This window comes from Ailuropoda melanoleuca, chromosome 10 (assembly GCF_002007445.2).
Source record: "Ailuropoda melanoleuca isolate Jingjing chromosome 10, ASM200744v2, whole genome shotgun sequence".
Lineage (NCBI taxonomy): Eukaryota > Metazoa > Chordata > Mammalia > Carnivora > Ursidae > Ailuropoda > Ailuropoda melanoleuca.
The window spans coordinates 37,714,349-37,730,550 of record NC_048227.1 but is presented as its reverse complement, the minus strand read 5'-3'; the positions used below and the strand labels follow the sequence as shown (position 1 = coordinate 37,730,550).

At 59.4% G+C, this 16,202-nt stretch overlaps 1 protein-coding gene and 1 long non-coding RNA gene across 2 annotated transcripts; one reads left to right on the top strand and one right to left on the bottom strand.

Annotated features, from left to right (window-relative positions):
• Positions 1–447: 447 nt before the first annotated feature.
• Positions 448–6,462, bottom strand: LOC100465078 (mastin). The gene is made up of 6 exons (XM_034669605.1): positions 6,338–6,462; positions 2,708–2,768; positions 2,174–2,354; positions 1,743–2,017; positions 969–1,126; positions 448–855 (listed from the first exon to the last, which is right to left on the bottom strand). Exons 2-6 carry the CDS (start codon positions 2,766–2,768, stop codon positions 685–687), a joined length of 846 nt encoding a protein of 281 aa, XP_034525496.1. The 5' UTR covers positions 6,338–6,462; the 3' UTR covers positions 448–684.
• Positions 6,463–6,954: 492 nt separating this feature from the next.
• Positions 6,955–13,027, top strand: LOC117804204. The gene is made up of 4 exons (XR_004628547.1): positions 6,955–7,366; positions 8,861–9,071; positions 12,488–12,673; positions 12,888–13,027. It is a non-coding gene; the product is annotated as an uncharacterized LOC117804204 (long non-coding RNA).
• Positions 13,028–16,202: the final 3,175 nt, after the last annotated feature.

The window sequence follows — 16,202 nt, the reverse complement described above, 5'->3', positions numbered from 1 at the left end:
AGAGATGCCAAAGGGGACCCTGTTTTCCTGGTGAAGTTGTCCTTGTTCACAGGAAGGACCTTAGGAGGCCAAGGCTTGCAGGACACGTTTTCGGAATGAACCAGGAACATTTTGGCTCATTGGACAGGACTTTTAACGTCCAGAAAAGGAGCTGGGGAAAGGGAGGGAATGGTCTGTGGAACCGGCCTGCCACACTGTGCAGGGGTGGGGGTGAGGAGGGTTCTGCACCACAGTGGGGAGGACCCCACGGGTCTCCCCTGGATCCAGAGCCTTGCCTCAGCTGTGGCTTAAGTGGGGCCTGAGGGAGACGGAGAGGAGGGAGGGGAACCTAGGGCTGAGAACAGCACCCATCCCAGCCGACTTCTTTCGTTCTTTTGGGGAGAGAAGCACAGAAACCTGCCCCCGGAGCCCTTCCCTCTCCTCTCTTCCTGGCCTGGAGATGCTGCACCAGGGACCCCAACAGGCAGGCCCGGCCAGCAGACCCCCTGAGCCCCGAGACGCACCAGAGTCAAGCATGGGTGCAGCCTTGGGAGGTTTTCCCACCACGTTTAATAAGAATCCAATTCCCAGCACAATTCCTGGGCTTTCCCCACCCTGTTCTCCCTGCGGGGGGTCTCACCCCTGCTCCCCTGCGCCCCTGCAGGGAGCACATGGTGCTGAAAAAAGGATGGGGCGTCGTCCCTCCTAGGGTTCGAGGAACAGAGGGACATGCCGGCAGATCCAGGACACGTAGCTCATGACGCGGGTATACACCCCAGGGAAGTCGCGGTGACCACACCCCTGGCCCCAGCTCACGATTCCGACCTGGATCCAGGTGCAATTCCAGCGGCACACCAGGGGGCCCCCAGAGTCCATCTGCGGGGAGAGGAGGCCCTCAGCGAGAGCTTCCCACGTCCCCATGGCAAAGGTCCCACACTCCTGGGCCAGAAGGGGACAGAGGAAGTGGCCAGGGCCTCCTGGGGCCTCACCTGGCAGGAGTCCCGGCCCTCGCTCCCAGCACACAGCATGTCACCCTTGATGATCTGACCGTGGCTGTCGGAAGAGTTCTGATAGTGGTAATTACACTCCTTGTTACCCACGATGGGCACTGCCACCTCCTGCAGGCGGTAGGGAGGGGGCAGCGGCACTGGGGGGGGGGCACTGCGTGAGAACCAGGGTCTCCCCTTCTTCCCATCGCACACATACGCCTTCCACTTGTGCGGAGTCTCCCCTGCCCATCGGGGGGGCATGGGCACCTCCCATTGCCAGTCCTCACCCTGGGGTCCAGCACCGGACCTGGTACTGTTTCCCCACGTCCACCATGCTCGGGACTGGCCACACGGCACCTAAAGGTCCGGATGCCCTTCCAGCTCCAGGACGCAGGAGTCCCTCGCAGAGTCTGGGCTCCCGTGCCCTGTCCACAGCAGGACCCACAGTCCCCCCGGGAAAATTCTGCCTCAGCGGCAGAGGAGCCGTGACCTTGGTGGGTCACCCAAACTAGTGAGCCTGGATTTCTTCCCCATGACACGACGGCCCCCAGCTGCCCTCTGACTGTGGTGGCCAGAGTCCAGGTGGGATCCGGCGGGGGGACGTGCCTGCCCAGAGCAAGTTCCCAGTTCCTGAGGTCTCTTCCAGAAACTTCCTGTCCAAACCCTGGCATCACAGCCCACCCTTGGGATCCCAGAAGGTGCATGCGGTAAGCCGATTCTATAAAGGCCCAGCCCCCCCCGCCCCTCATCCTTCCTAGGCTCCCTACTACCTACCGTCATCCGCGATGTCACCCCAGCCGGTCACCCAGCACATCTTCCTCCAGGGGACCCTCAGGGAGGCTGCCGGGAGGGAGACCAGGTTGACATCCTCAGAGAGAGTCAGGGGGTCCTCCAGTCTGAGCAGGGCGATGTCCGCGCCTCCCTCCGCGGACAGGCTCGCGTTGAACTTGGGGTGGCGGATGATCTCGGCCACCCTGTGCAGCTGGTCGTGGTCATAGAGCCTCAGCTGGCCGACCTGGACCCTGAAGGCGCCAGCCTCCAGGTCCTCCCTGGAGAGAGGGGAGCCAGGGCTTCTCAGGGCAGGCTGGGGGCACCGAGAGCTGGGGTCCAGGAAGCTCGCCTCCTGCAGAAGGACCCTGCACACATACACGCGTGCACACACACGCACGCACGCACAGCCCCGGGAAGGGGGCGGCACTACTCACGGCTCAACGCAGTGGGCAGCCGTCAGCACCCACTGGGCATGGATGAGGGAGCCCCCGCAGCTGTGCTGCCACAGGCCGTGGTCCATACGATAGAACCTCAGGCTGACCTGCCACGGATACCTCCGGGCTGAGACATCGCAGCCCCCCACGATGCCCACCAGCTCACGCCCTGGGCTGGAGTCTGTGGAAGCAAGTTCAGGGGCTGTCAGGGGCCCAGACGATGACCTTCCCAGAGCTCAGGAAGGGACAAGGGAGGGGCAGTCGTTAAGCGTCTGCCTTCGGCTCAGAGCATGATCCCAGCGTCCTGGGATCGAGCCCCACATCAGGCTCCTCCGCTGGGAGCCTGCTTCTTCCTCTCCCACTCCCCCTGCTTGTGTTCCCTCTCTCGCTGGCTGTGTCTCTGTCAAATAAATAAATAAAATCTTAAAAAAAAAAAAAGGCAGGGACAAGGGAAGCTTTTCCCTAAAGGACAGTCCCCATTCCCCCTGGGTGAGTCCCAGGGGCCCTGAGCACATTGGAGGGGATCAGACTCACCCGGGATCACAGGCACAGAGCCCCCCAGCCAGGGGGAGGTCAGAACCAGCAGCCACAGCATCTGCAGGGTGGGGGAGAGCTCAGACCCCAGTACTAGCTTTCTCCACGGCAGTTCCTTCCCAGACTATCCCTCCAGGGCCCCCATTTATTCTAATAACACAGGAAGTGGCCAGGGTGGGTCAGGCTTCTCGGGGGGACACTCTGCAGCCAACAGGGCTCCTCCTTCCGTGGGGCCGGTGGTGACAGGGCACAGCCTTGCTGTCCTCTGCCTGGCAGGCTGGCTGAACCCTGGGCAGGCGGAGGAGGAAAGCTCCCGGGGCCACACTTTGGGAGTGGGTCCCATCACGAAGGACACAGTCATGAGCTTGATGTCGGCAGAGAGTGAGAAATTTGGTGAAAAGGGGGCCCAAGCTGGCTGCTGTCTCAGGGAAGTGACTTCAGGCTGTGGCAGAGATGAACTTGGAGCCATCTGCCCTCGGCCCTGGTGTCATCCCGCTGGCCCACGGTCCTGCTTTCTGGGCCCCAGTCACTCCTGGGGGTCGGGGTGTTCTGAGCAGACTAGCGTGTTCCATGCCCTGCTTCCCATCGGACATTGAGGCTAAGCTGGGACATCTCGGGACCAGAATTTCTGGAGTTCCTTGCAATGGGCATTGTTCCATTCTGTCTGGGATTCATGGGTGGTGCCCGAGCCAGGCTTGAATGTCCTACCAAGTTGTACTTTATCTTTCTTTCACGGAGAGTGTCTTGGCCTCCTGTGCTCACACAAGAGAGGGGAAATGAGGGGGTGTCCAGGGCCCAGGGTCCTCAGGCTGCCAGGAAACTTGTCTGAGACCCTCTGGGAGACCCATACTCCATTGGCCTCAGCCGCTCCCTGAGGTACCACTGTGTCACAAGAAGAGCTTAGGCAATGGGGCATGACCCCCAGGCCCCTGGCCCAGCCCAGGCCGCACCGCAGCTGAGCCAAGGAGCCCCCTGCCCCAGGGAGGACAGAGAGATGCCAGGAGGTCCCACAGTGCCCAGAAGAAGGGGTGAGAACCCCAGTCCCAACCTCAGGGCAGGAGACGGGAGCCCAGGTCTTTTCTGCTCCTGCTGGTTTTAGACAAATAGAGCCAGGGCGCACAGCATGGGGTAGGGCGCTGGGGAGCCCCACGGCAGGGCAGGAGAGTACTGGGTGATGGGCCCACTCCTGTCCTCTGTCAGGCCCTGGCTCTCTGCTCCCTTCAGCAGTCCCCACCCCCGAATGGGGCAGGAGGCACCGGAAAAGATCTTGGGCCTCGTGCCAGCAGGTGCCCTGGGTGGGGGGCCTCCCACAGGTGCAGCCGGATGCGAAGCCTAGAAATGCAAACAGGGTCTTCCCTCAGAATGCAGGCATCTTTTGAGGAGACCCCGTCTGTCTGGATAGTCCCAGTTTGAGTCCCAGGGGACGTGTTTCATGATTCAATGTGAGAATGTGAAAAAGCTCAGCCCTCGAGGAGGCAGTGGGCTCTGGTCATGAGGAATTCCAACCTCTCCAACAGGCTGAGGAAGGCCTGCGGCCAGGCGCCGGCCAGCACCGAGACGCACACAGGCATACGCTCGCCGTTCTGCATGTCGCTCGAGGGGAACAGAAATCATTTAGAACCGAGCAAACGTCCCTTTAAGAGCCACATAAGTATATCCTCAGGAACGGGCATCGCCTCGCAAACCTTTGCCAGCCTTTGAAACAGTTTAGATAAAACTGTTAAAGGAAAATGTTGCAAGAGAGATATTCAGCAAAAGAAATCAAGTATCATGATTGAGGTTACTGTTATCTTTTTTTTAAAAGATAGCATCAGAGACAAAGAGAAGATAGGTCCAAGGTAACCCGGGACCAACAGTCCAGATGATATCAAGCAGGTGAAAGAATTAGCAAACTCAGACCAGGAGGCAGGAGGCACGGACTCGGTCCCCCTTCCTGTGGACACTTATTCTAGAAAACAGGCAAGAAAGGGAGAAAAAGAAACGGGGATAGTTGAACAATACAAAATAATGAATTAAGATGGTAGGAATCAGTCTGAGCATACTGGCCATTGTAATAAGCACAGAGTGAGTGAACTTACTGGAAAAAACACCGGTATCGGAGGTGGATATAAAACACATCCAGATGCACACTGCTTGCAAGACAGAAGCAAAAGTTGAAGGGAAGAGGGCAGAAAAGGCATTGCAGGCAAATGCTAGACAAAAGATAGCATGATTCGTTATGAAGTTCTTTTGATAAGTTGGACTTGGTTCAAATTTTTAAAATGCTCATTAAAAAACACTCAATGGAAACAGAAGAGGGAAGTCGCAGGAGGGGAGACATTTGCAGAAGATGAAACACTTGCACCCAGAACATAGAAGCATTGTCCAAATTCCACGATGAGAAAACAAAACCCAAGGAAAGAAATCCTGAAAAGATTTACACACTTCACAGAAGGAGCCTCGGGAATGTCAAACAGGCGTGTGGAAAAGTACTCGACATCATTCGTCATTAGGAAAATGCAAGTTAGGACAAATGCACCTATGAAAACAGTATTTTACAAAGCTGATCAAGCCAAAGGCTGGTGAGGGTGAAGTTAAGCAGGGACGGGCCATGAGCGAGGGAGGTGAAAGCTTGCATTCACAGAGAGACCCGGTGCAAACATGCAGGTTGGCTCTATGCAAAGTCACCGAAAACCTGCAACAGGGAATTCATGGGAAAACAACAACAAAAAGCCCTTCAAATTAAAACAAAACAAAAATAAAAAACCACAGGTACACAGTCAGTGCATCCACGGAATGGACAGAACAGAGCAAGTCTGGGCAGAGCGATACGAATAAACCTCAAAGGCATGATGTGAAGCCAGGAGCCTGGACTGCAAACGCCGTGTGGTCCCATGTACATGACGTTCTGGAAAGGGTATGATTATAGGGCAGAAAACATGTCATCAGCTGCCAGAGGCCAGGGTGACAGAGGGCTCAGCCACAAAGGGGCACAGGGGAAGTCTGGAGTGAAGTGATTGTTCCCCGGGTCCGTGCGTTTCTCCGAGCGCCTAGACCCACACAGTAAAATGGCTGGATTTTACGGATGTAGATTATATCTCGTAAACCTGGTGCTGCAGAGGGAACATGGAAATAACAATTGTGGAAATCATCATGAAAAATAGGACCGTTAAAATTATTTTAAAGAAAAGAAAAGCACCAGGCATGGATATTTTAAAGATGGGTTCTATCAAAATTTTAAGCCATATATTAGCCCAGTTTTAAACAAGATCTTCCCCCAAAAAGAGGCAAAGAGTGAAACCCACACACCTTGCCCTAAGAAGCCAATGTCACCACCAGACCAGAGTCACTATAAGAAAGGAAAGATCTGCTTGGGATTCTCCCTCTCCCTCTGCCCCTCCCATCACTCTCTCTCTCTCAATAAATAACGAAATCTTTAAAATAATCTTTAAATCTTTAAAGATCTTGTCTGCTCTAGGGCCCACCGGATAATCCAGACTCGGCTCCCCCTCGCAAGACCCTTCATCACGTGGTTTGCCGTATGACGCCCTTCCCGCCACTCCCAGAGATTGGGAGACAGACACGGATCACACTGCTCCGGTGCGGTGAGAGGACCTGGTGAAGTGAGGGGGCCCTGTGCTCTGGCCCTACCTTGGCTCCCGGTGCAAGACCCCAGAGAAGGTTCTTACACGGAGGGTAAGACCCTGGATCATCAAAACAGGGGAGCCTCCGAGAGAAGAGGAAGCAACAAAGCAGGTTTCACTCAGCCACATAGCTGGACCCCAAAGGCACCGTGTTCAGTGAAAGGGGGATCCCCGAACGCAGAATCCCTGACCAACCAACGGGAGCTCTGCTTGGAGGGAATTTGACCCAAGACAAGGACCCAGAGCAAACAGCTGGGGCGGGGCAGGCAGGTGGGGAGGCGGGGAGGGAGGCGGGGAGGCGGGCAGGCAGGACCTCCCGCCCCAGCACCGACAGCACAGAACCCACCAGGGGCGAGCTAAGGAAGATGGGGTATCTGGGCGCATCTAACACCACTGGGGAATATAAAGTCTAACACGGGGACGCCTGGGTGGCCCAGTGGGTGAAGCGTCTGCCTTCGGCTCAGGTCCTTTGTCCTGGGATTGAGGCCCACGTGGGACTCCCTGTTCAGCGGGGAGTCTGCTGCTCCCTCTGCCCCTCCCACTTTGTGCATTCTCTCTCTCTCTCTTAAATAAATAAAGTATTCAAATAAACAAAGTCCAGCACTTAAAACCCAGCACAAGGAGCAGAGGCCTTTGGTCTTTTCCTCTGGGCCTTGACCATCCCCTTCCGGGGTGGGAGGAGGATGGAAGTGCCAGAGCCACGGGCAGCTCGGACGACAGGTGGAGAACCACGGGTGCAAAGGTGGAACGTTCGCCGCTCCTGTCCTGGTCTGTTGATTCAGCTCTCAGTGCGGACCTTTCAGCAAGGGTTTGGTGGACTCCCTCCTTCATCCCTTAGACACTCGCTGCGGAGCCAGCCCCCGCCAGACACTGTCCTAGACCCTGGGAGAATGTAGCCACAGACGGACAGATGTCCCTGGGCTCGTGGAGTGTGGAACGTCTAGTGTGGGACAGGTTGCTTCACCTCCTTTGCTGTACCTCCCGAAGGTTGACCAGTGCTGTAGGCGTTTTACGCTCCAAGAACGCCTTACACCAGGTGAGCGTGCCTTCCCGAGCACAAACGTACGCAGCTTCTGGAGACCCTCAAGGCCGACGGGGAAGCTCGAGTCGGCGGTGGATGGCGTTTACAGCGCCCGTCCATCGCCACCCTGGGAGTCCCTGAGCCCAGCCGCTGGGGGCACCCCGGCCAGGTGTTAGGGGACCTGGTCCCGCCTGCAGCCCGCCTTGGCCACGCCCCTCCTGCCCCGGGCGCGCGGGCCCTGCCGCCCCCGTGTGGCCACGAGGGGGTACTGCAGGCCTGTCGTTTTAAGCCGTAACAGGTCAGCGTGCGCGCATGTCACGCAGCGGAGGTCAGTGCGCTGGGGTCAGGGTGCGCAGGTCAAGGAGCAGAGGTCAGGGCGCCGAGGTCAGTGCGTGCGGGTCAGAGAGCAGAGGTCAGGGGCACAGGTCAGTGCGCGCAGCTCGGGGCGGGGCACGCAGGTCAAGGAGCAGAAGTCAGGGCGTGGAGATCAGGGTGCGCAGGTCCGGGCACGGAGGTCAGTGTGCTGGGGTCAGGGCGCGCAGGTCAGGGTGCCGAGGTCGGCACCCCACGGTCCTGGCAGAAGCTTGTTCCCATGTCCCCACACTCCACAGCTCACCTGCAGACGCGGCTCTGGGCTCAAGTCCCCGGTGCCCTGGGGGCGGCCCCACTGGCCCCTCACTCTGCCCAGCCTGGGGGCAGCTGCATTGCTGTTCCCCCAAAGCACCAGCCTTTCCAGGAGCCCTTGGAGGGCAGGGCTGTGTCTCTGGTTCGACTCTGGACCCGCGGGGGCGTGGGCGGAGCTGGCGCCTGTCGCAGACTGGGCACTCCGTGTGGGCCCCCCACCAAGGTGAACAGAAGACTGCCCCCCCCGCCCCCGAGTGAGGGCTCCAGGCTTGCAGGACGCGGCCGGAAGGGGGCGGCAGAGAGCACTGCTCCTGGCAGGTCCCGACCCGGAGGGCCCCAGACCCTGCTGCCCCTGGTTCCGGGCTCCACGTGTTTTCTTTAAATGTGATCAGATGTTTAGTTAGGACCTGGGCTGAAATCAGCATCTGCAGAGCACCAGCAGAAATGCAAGACCAGGGACCCCGGTCACAAATAGAAACCCCACCAAAAGTTAGCGAGGTGAAAAGCAGGTGCTGCAGCTAGACTGACTACGAAGTGCTGTCGGGGGGAAACTGAGGCCCCCTCCAGCCCAGCACTCTGGAAGGAGGGGAGACCAGTGAGCCTCTGGATTTCCCAGAGGGAGCTCTCGGATGCACTGGGAGCCGTGATGCTGGGCCGGCAAAGCAGAAGCCCGTGGCAATGCCTCTGCTGGGCTCCGGTCTGAGTCGGTAAATCAGAGGCAGGGGCACATCCTGGGGAGGGGCAGACTTAGGGTCATGCTCGCAGCCTTCAGTGACGCGGGGTGGTCGGCCTCCTCACGCCCCCACTGGATTTACCGGTCTAGTCCCTGCAGGAACCACACGGGTCCTGGTGGGTGTCTGGATGCTGTGCTGGTGTCTTTACTAGGACAGATCAACCGCCCTGGGCACTTGGAATGTGGCTGTTAATGTGGCGAATGTGTTCTTTCCGAACGTCAGAAAGGAGGAGAAGGACCGTAGGGAAGGACAGCGGTGCGCACCCGTGGCCTTGCCCGCGATCACGTGGCCGTCCTGCAGCACATCCCATTGGTCCTCTACCCTGGTGACATCAGGGTTGTTGGACTGGAGCGCACGCCTCGGTAAGACACACGCCGGCCAGGGGCGCGATTCGTGGGTGAAGATTTTAGGATATGGTGCTTTGGGGCACGTTGAGCCATCCCTTCCAGGACGAAGGACAACTTATATGTTGCACGTCCTGCCACCAAAGAAGAGGCGTCTTTGGGTTTGGGAGGCAGTATACGCCATAGTCCGACCCAGTTATCAAGCGACAACGCATTTATCACCTGCTGATTTCGAGGGGGAGCCCAGGACAAGAATTTGCAGCAGACCCAGGCCAGCATCAGTGACCTCGATGCCCAGGCTAGATGACTTGGCACCATGAAGCTCATGACCTTACCGGGGCCTCACGGCCAGTCAGGGTAGACTTGGCCCTAGAACTCTGTACTGTGTGGCTTGTGGCCCACCCAGACTGCCTGAACATTCAGCATGCAGGATCGCTGGGGCTGGAGCACAGGCTGGGCTTTCTCGCCTTCCCTACCCCACACCCTTACTCCAAACAGAAGACCTGTCCCTAGCCATGCAGGGGCCCCCCCCACGGCTGGCTCTCAGCCTCGGGCATCTGGCTCCTGCAGGACATTCCTGCTTCCTGCCGCAGCTTCCTCCACCGGCTCTGGGAGCCTGTGCCTTCCTGGAGGACGAGGCAGCCAATCAGCTGGGCTCCCCCAGCTCTGAGCCCTGTCAGGTAGAGCACCCCGGTTCGAGAACCCCACAGCCCGCGCTCACTCAGCACGCCTGCCCTAAGGCTCATGCCGATTCCTAAGCACCCGAACTGCGACCTGAATAAAACGTTGCCCCTGCCCCGGGTGGGGCCCCTCGGCCCCCTGACCGCCCTCCTTCTCAGGGTTGCCGGCCAGCCCTCCTCTCCCGGCCCCTCGCTCTCCCACCACGGCCGCCAGAGGGCACTGTTTAGACGGCAGCCCCGCGGGGGGCACCACCAGGCTGGATGCAGGCACGCACCGTGACCGTCAGGGACGGGCACCTTCCCAGGCCTCGGAGCCGCGGGGAGGGTGTCTCAGTCTGCCGCGCTGTCACAACAAAGCCGCAGCCCGGGACTTAAGCAGCAGACAGTCCTCAGAGTCCTGGGGCGAGAAGTCTGAGGTCAAGGTGCCCCGGTGGTTGGGGTCTGGTGAGTCCTTCCCTGGCCTGCAGATGCCGTGTTCACACGGAGGAGAGACAGCAAGCCCTCTCTTCCTCTTCTTAGCAGGATTGGGGCACCTCCTGTGACCGCACTTAACCTCACGACCTCCTGAAAGCCCTACCTCCAAATACAGTGGCACTGGGGGTCAGGGCCTGAACACATGGATTTGGGGGATGCAGTTTAATCCCACGCAGAAGCTGTGAGAACCCAGCAGGGACACACACGCCCTGACCCACCACGGAACCTGGGCAGGCGAGTGCTCAGGGGCAGGGGGTTAGGATCTGCTCTCCAAACTCCCGGCACACGCCCTGCCCTGCCCCCCCACTCCCACAGTCTCCATCTCACCCTGCATGGGCCTCAGTTTCCCCCTCTGTTTATCCCTGATCTTGATCCCTCTTCTGTGAGTCACTGGTCTCTGGTCTTCCTCGGCCAACCGGCTTTTCAGGCTTTGCTGTTTTTCTAATTGGTGGTGGTGAGGCTTTATTTATTAAGCTTACTTAGCTTTTCCTTTTTTTTTTTTTTTGAGATTGTACTTTTAAGCAATCTCCACACCCAACATGGGGCTCAACCCCGAGATCCAGTCACATGCCCTACTGACTGAGCCAGCCAGACGTCCCAGAAATGTGGGGTTTTACCTCATTGCATCTGGTGACCTGGTCATCAGCAGCTAAACACACGTCCAACATCTCCCATCTAAAAACCAGACAGAACTCCCTCCTCGACCCTGTTCCCCTGCTCCCTAGCAAGTGGCTCTGGTCTCCAGGACCGGTTTCTGGTCCTCCCACCACACCAGCACCCCACAGCCCTGCGGCTGGTTTCCTCAAGTCACCAGCAACCCCCACCAGGTGGTCCTGACCCACCGTCCTGGCAAGACTTAAGGCCTTTTGTGGTATTATTATTATCATCGTGGTAAAAATACATAATACCCTAAACTTGCCACTGTAACCAGTTTCAGGTGAAGAGCTCAGCGTCATTCGGTGTGCCTACAGCGCTGTGGGGTTCCAGAACACGGGTTTCCCCCCAAAGGAAGTTGTGCTCACAAACCACGCACTCCCCACCCCCAGCCCCCCGGGACCGCCGGCCTGTGTGTGTCTCTGGATGTTTCACACGCGTGGAATCCCACCCCCACGTGGGCTCTGCGCCTGGCTTCTCTCGCTCCGCACACTCTCAAGGTCTATCCTGGTCACGGCGGGCATCAGGGCTTCAAGTCCCTGTGTGGCCTCGCGGCTGTCCGCCATCTGGCCGGACCCGTCCGTGTGTCCGCATCTGTGCTGACGACCTGTGCATAGTCCCCGCGTTCCGCCTGTCGGGAACAGTTGTGTGAGCGCGTACGGCCTGCTGGTGTAGGAGCGCCTGGTTTCAGTTCTTTGGAGTCTGCGCCTCGGAGTGGAACCTCTGGGTCTTGCAGGAAGGGGCTTTCAATGCTAAACCCAAACGGGGACATGGGGGCCACCCTCGTATCACCTGACCTCCCAGCGGCCTTCACCCCGCGGTGGCGCTCTGGGTCTCCCCGACGCCCCTCTGCACGCCCCCCTCTCTGCCAGCTCCTCCATAGAACCCCTGGCCACAGGCTGTAAGTGCCGGCATCCACACCCGATGCAGGCCCTGCCCCCCGGGTGCCCCTCTCCTGGGTTGCCTCCGCCATCCCTGGGCTTCAATATCCCTGCACACGACGATGCCCAGGTCTGCACCTCTGGGGCAGTCTCATGGCACCCGGAACCCAGCGGGACCCAAACTGGGCTCCTGCCCACCCCCTGATCCCACGGACCTGCAGACCCCTTGCGTCCCCAGTGGAACTGCCAGTTGCCGGCTACCCAATCCCGAGGCTGGGGTGTTACTCTTGACCTGCCCTGTTCTTCCCACTCCTGAGCACGAGTCCCAGACATCCCACCCCCTGCCAGCCCCTCTCCCCTTCCATGACCAGACCACCAAATTCCTTCCCCCCAGATTGTGCCAGGAGCCAGCGAGCTGGTCTTCATGTTGGTCCTGCCCTCTCCAAACTGTTGTGCACAACTTGTGACATACCTAGTATGCAAGCTCACCTGTGTTACTAAGACACTTCCCATCTTCCCCTTCCCGCAGGATAAAGAATTCCTTGCTAGACCCCCTTCCCGGTCCTCCTACCCCGGCCCTTCCTAATCACTCCCACCCCACCTCCCTAACAGCGTCCTTTGCCATCACCCTCCAGACCCTCCCAGCACTGGCCGGGATGTTGCCTCCTCCGGGAAGGCTGCCGTGACTTGTGAGAAAGCCAAGGGCCCTTCCTCTCCGGCCCAGGTGTGCATATCTCATTTGCAGAGCCATCTCCTCTCTGGACTGTCAGCCCCGGAGGCACTCATGGCCCCTGATACCCCGTCCCCAGCTGTGACCCCAGCATGAGCGCACAGTCAGTAAGCATCCCTGTGTCGAAGGTGCCAGAGAGTACCTGGCGGTGGAGGCACCTCAGGGCCTTGAGCTCATTCCCCCAGAGCAGGCACACCTGTGGTGAGTCAGCCTTGCGGCCTGCTGGGGGGCGGGGGAGCTGGCGGGTGGGCCGGGGAAGTGGCGGCCATGGCTGTCAGGCCCTGGGAGAGGCCCTGGTAGACAGGGCCCTGGGAACCGGGAGCACAGCGATGGTGGCGCTGTGGCTGAGCGGCCCTCCCTGCCTCGGGGCTCTGGGCAGCACGTCTTGCCCCTCTGAGGCTGTACCCCTCCTCAGCGATAGGCTGCCAGCGACTGAGACCTGGCTCCCTTCGGGGACGCACGTCCTTGGTCCTGACCATCCCCAGGACCTGGTGCCGGGCGTGTGGAGACGGAGCCCCAGGAAACGGAGTGGACGTGTGACAACGGCCTTGGAGCACGTGGGTGTCCTCACAGGTCAGAGTGGGGGCACAGAGAACGTGAGTGCACAGGCGGCTCTCAGGCTTTGAGAAGCTTGCATTCAATACTGCAGAACTGTAGCATGAAGGAGGCATTTGGGCTCCGGGTAAGATCGTCCTGAATAAAATGAGAGAAGGGCCCCCACTGGGCCCCTGTGGTTACTGTGCCCTCTCTCTGCGCCCTGGCAGCCCCCTCCCCACGCCCACCCCCGTCGAGAAAGGACCTGTGCACCCAGAATCTTGGCAGGTAGCTATCCAGCTGTGAGCAAAGAGCATGGCCAGGTCCGTGCTGCATTCCTGGGGTGCAGGGCACAGGGGCAGAAAACCCCCTCTCAACACATGGCTAGTTACCTGGACGGGTGAGCAGACGTGGGAACAGCCAGGTCAGAGGGCACCCGTGGCTCAGTGCGGGCCGGGGCCAGACCTGCCTTGCCTGCCACTGCCACCGGGGTGTGGACCTGGGGGCGCCTGGGCCATAGGGAGCCATGTCGGAGTAGCCCCAGTCATGTGAATGAGCTGTTCCTGCCTTCTTCCCCCGGCGTATCTTGAACTTCCCCACCGGGGTGCGGGTTGGGAGACAGAGGGCCAGACAGTTGTAACACAACAGGGAGAGAGCCTTCTGGGTGCTGAGGGAGGCAGCGGAGGGGCTGTGTTTAGAGCAGGGAGGAGGGGAGGTGGGAGGGAGTCAGCTGCTCTGAGGCGTGGGGGTCCGGAAGTGGTGCAGGGGTGTGGGAGGTGGTGGGCTGGGGCCGGGGCTGGGGGCTGGGGCTCTCAGTCCCCTGGTTTGAGGCAGGGCTGGCTGTGGTAGAAGACAGAGAGGGTCAGGCCTGAGTGGCCCAGGTGGGAAGGACACACACTGGCCGTGGCTCTGGGGTACTCAGAACCCCTCCCTCGTTTAGACGCGGGCGTCAGGCTGAGCGAGGGCTCTGGAAATGGTGCCACGGGCGTGTGCACCTGCCGGCACGTGGAGCCAGGGACCTCCGGGGTTTGTCCCGCTGAGGGACCGCGCCGGTCTCTAGCGGTAGCAAACGTGTTTTCCCATCTGAGACAGACAGAAATGGCCAACCTCTCCTTGGCCCCGTGCTCAATACACCGGGAAGGAATGAACGCCCGCGTGACCCCGTGCACCCCGCCCCGCGGCCTCGTCCGTGGGTTTCTGGAAGCTGGGGGCCAAGCTCCGTGGTGCCGGCTTCCTTCTGCACAGTGGTGGGGACGCCCGGCCCACCAACCCGTCCCTTTATCTTCTACTCCTCACAGCGCGCGTGACAATGGGCTGTTTTCCACACTGGTCACTCCGCTCTTCACTGGCCAGGTTGGAGCAGAGAGACCCAGGGACGCACGGCGGGAGGTTTGCCCCCTGCCGAGCCTGTTCTTGGTGTCTCTCCTAGGGGACGTGGCGATTTGGTGGTTTGCAGTGGTGGGCATCCAATGACCATCTTCCTTTCTTGTTTGGGGCAGGAAGATGCCACCAAACCCACAGGTCTCGGCACAGGCCAGCTAAGTCCCCAGACTGCTACTCCTTTTCTCGTGTACAAACCATCCAGTGGACGGGGATGAGCAAGCTTGGGGACCACGGTCCAGATGCGAAGGGGTGCGTGACACCTTCATGTGGCCCCAGGACCTGGCTTGGGACTGCTAGAAGGTGCCTTCTGTAGTCAGGCCAGGGACTGAGGAGCCCTGAGGGGGCAGGGGGATCCAAGGGATGACCCCGCCCTTTGAGGAGCTTGCTAAGGGAGGCCCCTGAAGGGGGGGGCAGTAGGACCAGTGTCCCAGCCAGGTCACTTCTACCTAGAACATCCTGGGAAAGGCTTGGCCCGGCAAGGAGACCCTTTCCACCCCCCCACCCCTGTACCCCCACCCTCAGAGATGCAGGGTGTGTCCTTGATGGAACCGGGAAGCCCAGGGACAGTGTGACAGCAGAGCCGAGAGGCCAAGAGAGGAAGCGGAGAACACCAGCCTGGGGTGGAGGAGACGGGGCTGCAGGGACCCCCTTGGATATCCGCATGCGTCCCCCAGAGCTGGAGTGAGGCTCTTCCTCCTCCAAGGACAGGTCCCCAGCTCAGGAAGGCAGGTCCAGCCCAGGCCTTCCTCCTTCCAGGGAGTCTTCTCTCCCTTAGTTGTCTTTGACGTGCAAAAGTTCTTAACGCGGATGAAGCCTGATTTACCTATTTTTTTCTTTACTTGCCTGTGGTTTTGGTGTCCTATCCAAGAAACGATTGCCAAATCCAATATTGTGAGGGTCTCCACCTGCACTTTTTCCTAAGTATCTTACAGTTTTAGCTCTTATGTTTAGTTAGGTCTTTGAGTGAGTTTTGTATGTGGTGTGAGGTAAGGGGTCCAACTTCATCTCTTTGCATGCGGATGTGCTTCTCAGCGCAGCCCCTGGAACGGTGGCCCTGAACACAGACCTGCTGCATGCCCACAGCCTGGCCTCCAACAGGCACCCAGGGGAGCAGAGGGTATTGCCCCTACTCCAGGCAGGTCCCAGGCACACCGCCCCCTCCTCACAGGGTGGGCATAGGACCTGCCGTGGCTGGCCAGCATTCTTCCTTGTCTGGGTCTTATATTCACTGACTGCACGGAGCCCTCACCCTCTCCAAGCCTCAGTTTCTCCTTTGTACCGAGGGACCTGGACCCAGTCAAATGCCATCTCTCCTGCTGCACTCTGAACACAAAGCAGAGTCCCCAGCACCCTGGAAAAGTCATGCGAGGTCGCGTCCAACTGCCTGGTCCAACCTCACCCCATGCCGCCCTCCCCCTCTCACTCTGCCCCAGCCACAGAGGCTTTTCCCTGTCCATGCCACCTCCCATTCCTTCTGCAGGAAGGATCTTCCCCCAGCTTCCCCACAGCTGGGGCCCGGTCCTCCTTCAGGACTGTTTGGACGTGACCTCATCAGAGACCTCCCTGACGCACTGTCTAAACCAGTGGAGTTCCTTAGCTGCAGGACAACTCCCTGAATGCCTAGGGGCCTTCAACAAGGCACTTGTCTTATCTCACCCGCTGTGCGTGAGGATCCGGCTTGGTGAGGCCCTGCTCAGTCTCCCGCCCTCATCTGAGGCTGGGGGCCTTCCTGTGAACTCACTGCTGGTTGGCAGCATTCAGACCCCAGCTATTGAAGGCCTGAGGCTGTCGGGGCAGGGGTGGGAGGGGTTTC

Excerpts from the sequence above, each read along its gene's own strand:
- LOC100465078 (XM_034669605.1), bottom strand. The coding sequence starts at position 2,768 with ATGCTGTGGCTGCTGGTTCTGACCTCCCCCTGGCTGGGGGGCTCTGTG. Across the intron at positions 1,127-1,742 it reads GGGTGACATCGCGGATGACG|TGCCGCTGCCCCCTCCCTAC; the intron begins GTAGGTAGTAGG and ends CCCCCCCCCCAG. Across the intron at positions 856-968 it reads AGGGCCGGGACTCCTGCCAG|ATGGACTCTGGGGGCCCCCT; the intron begins GTGAGGCCCCAG and ends CTCTCCCCGCAG.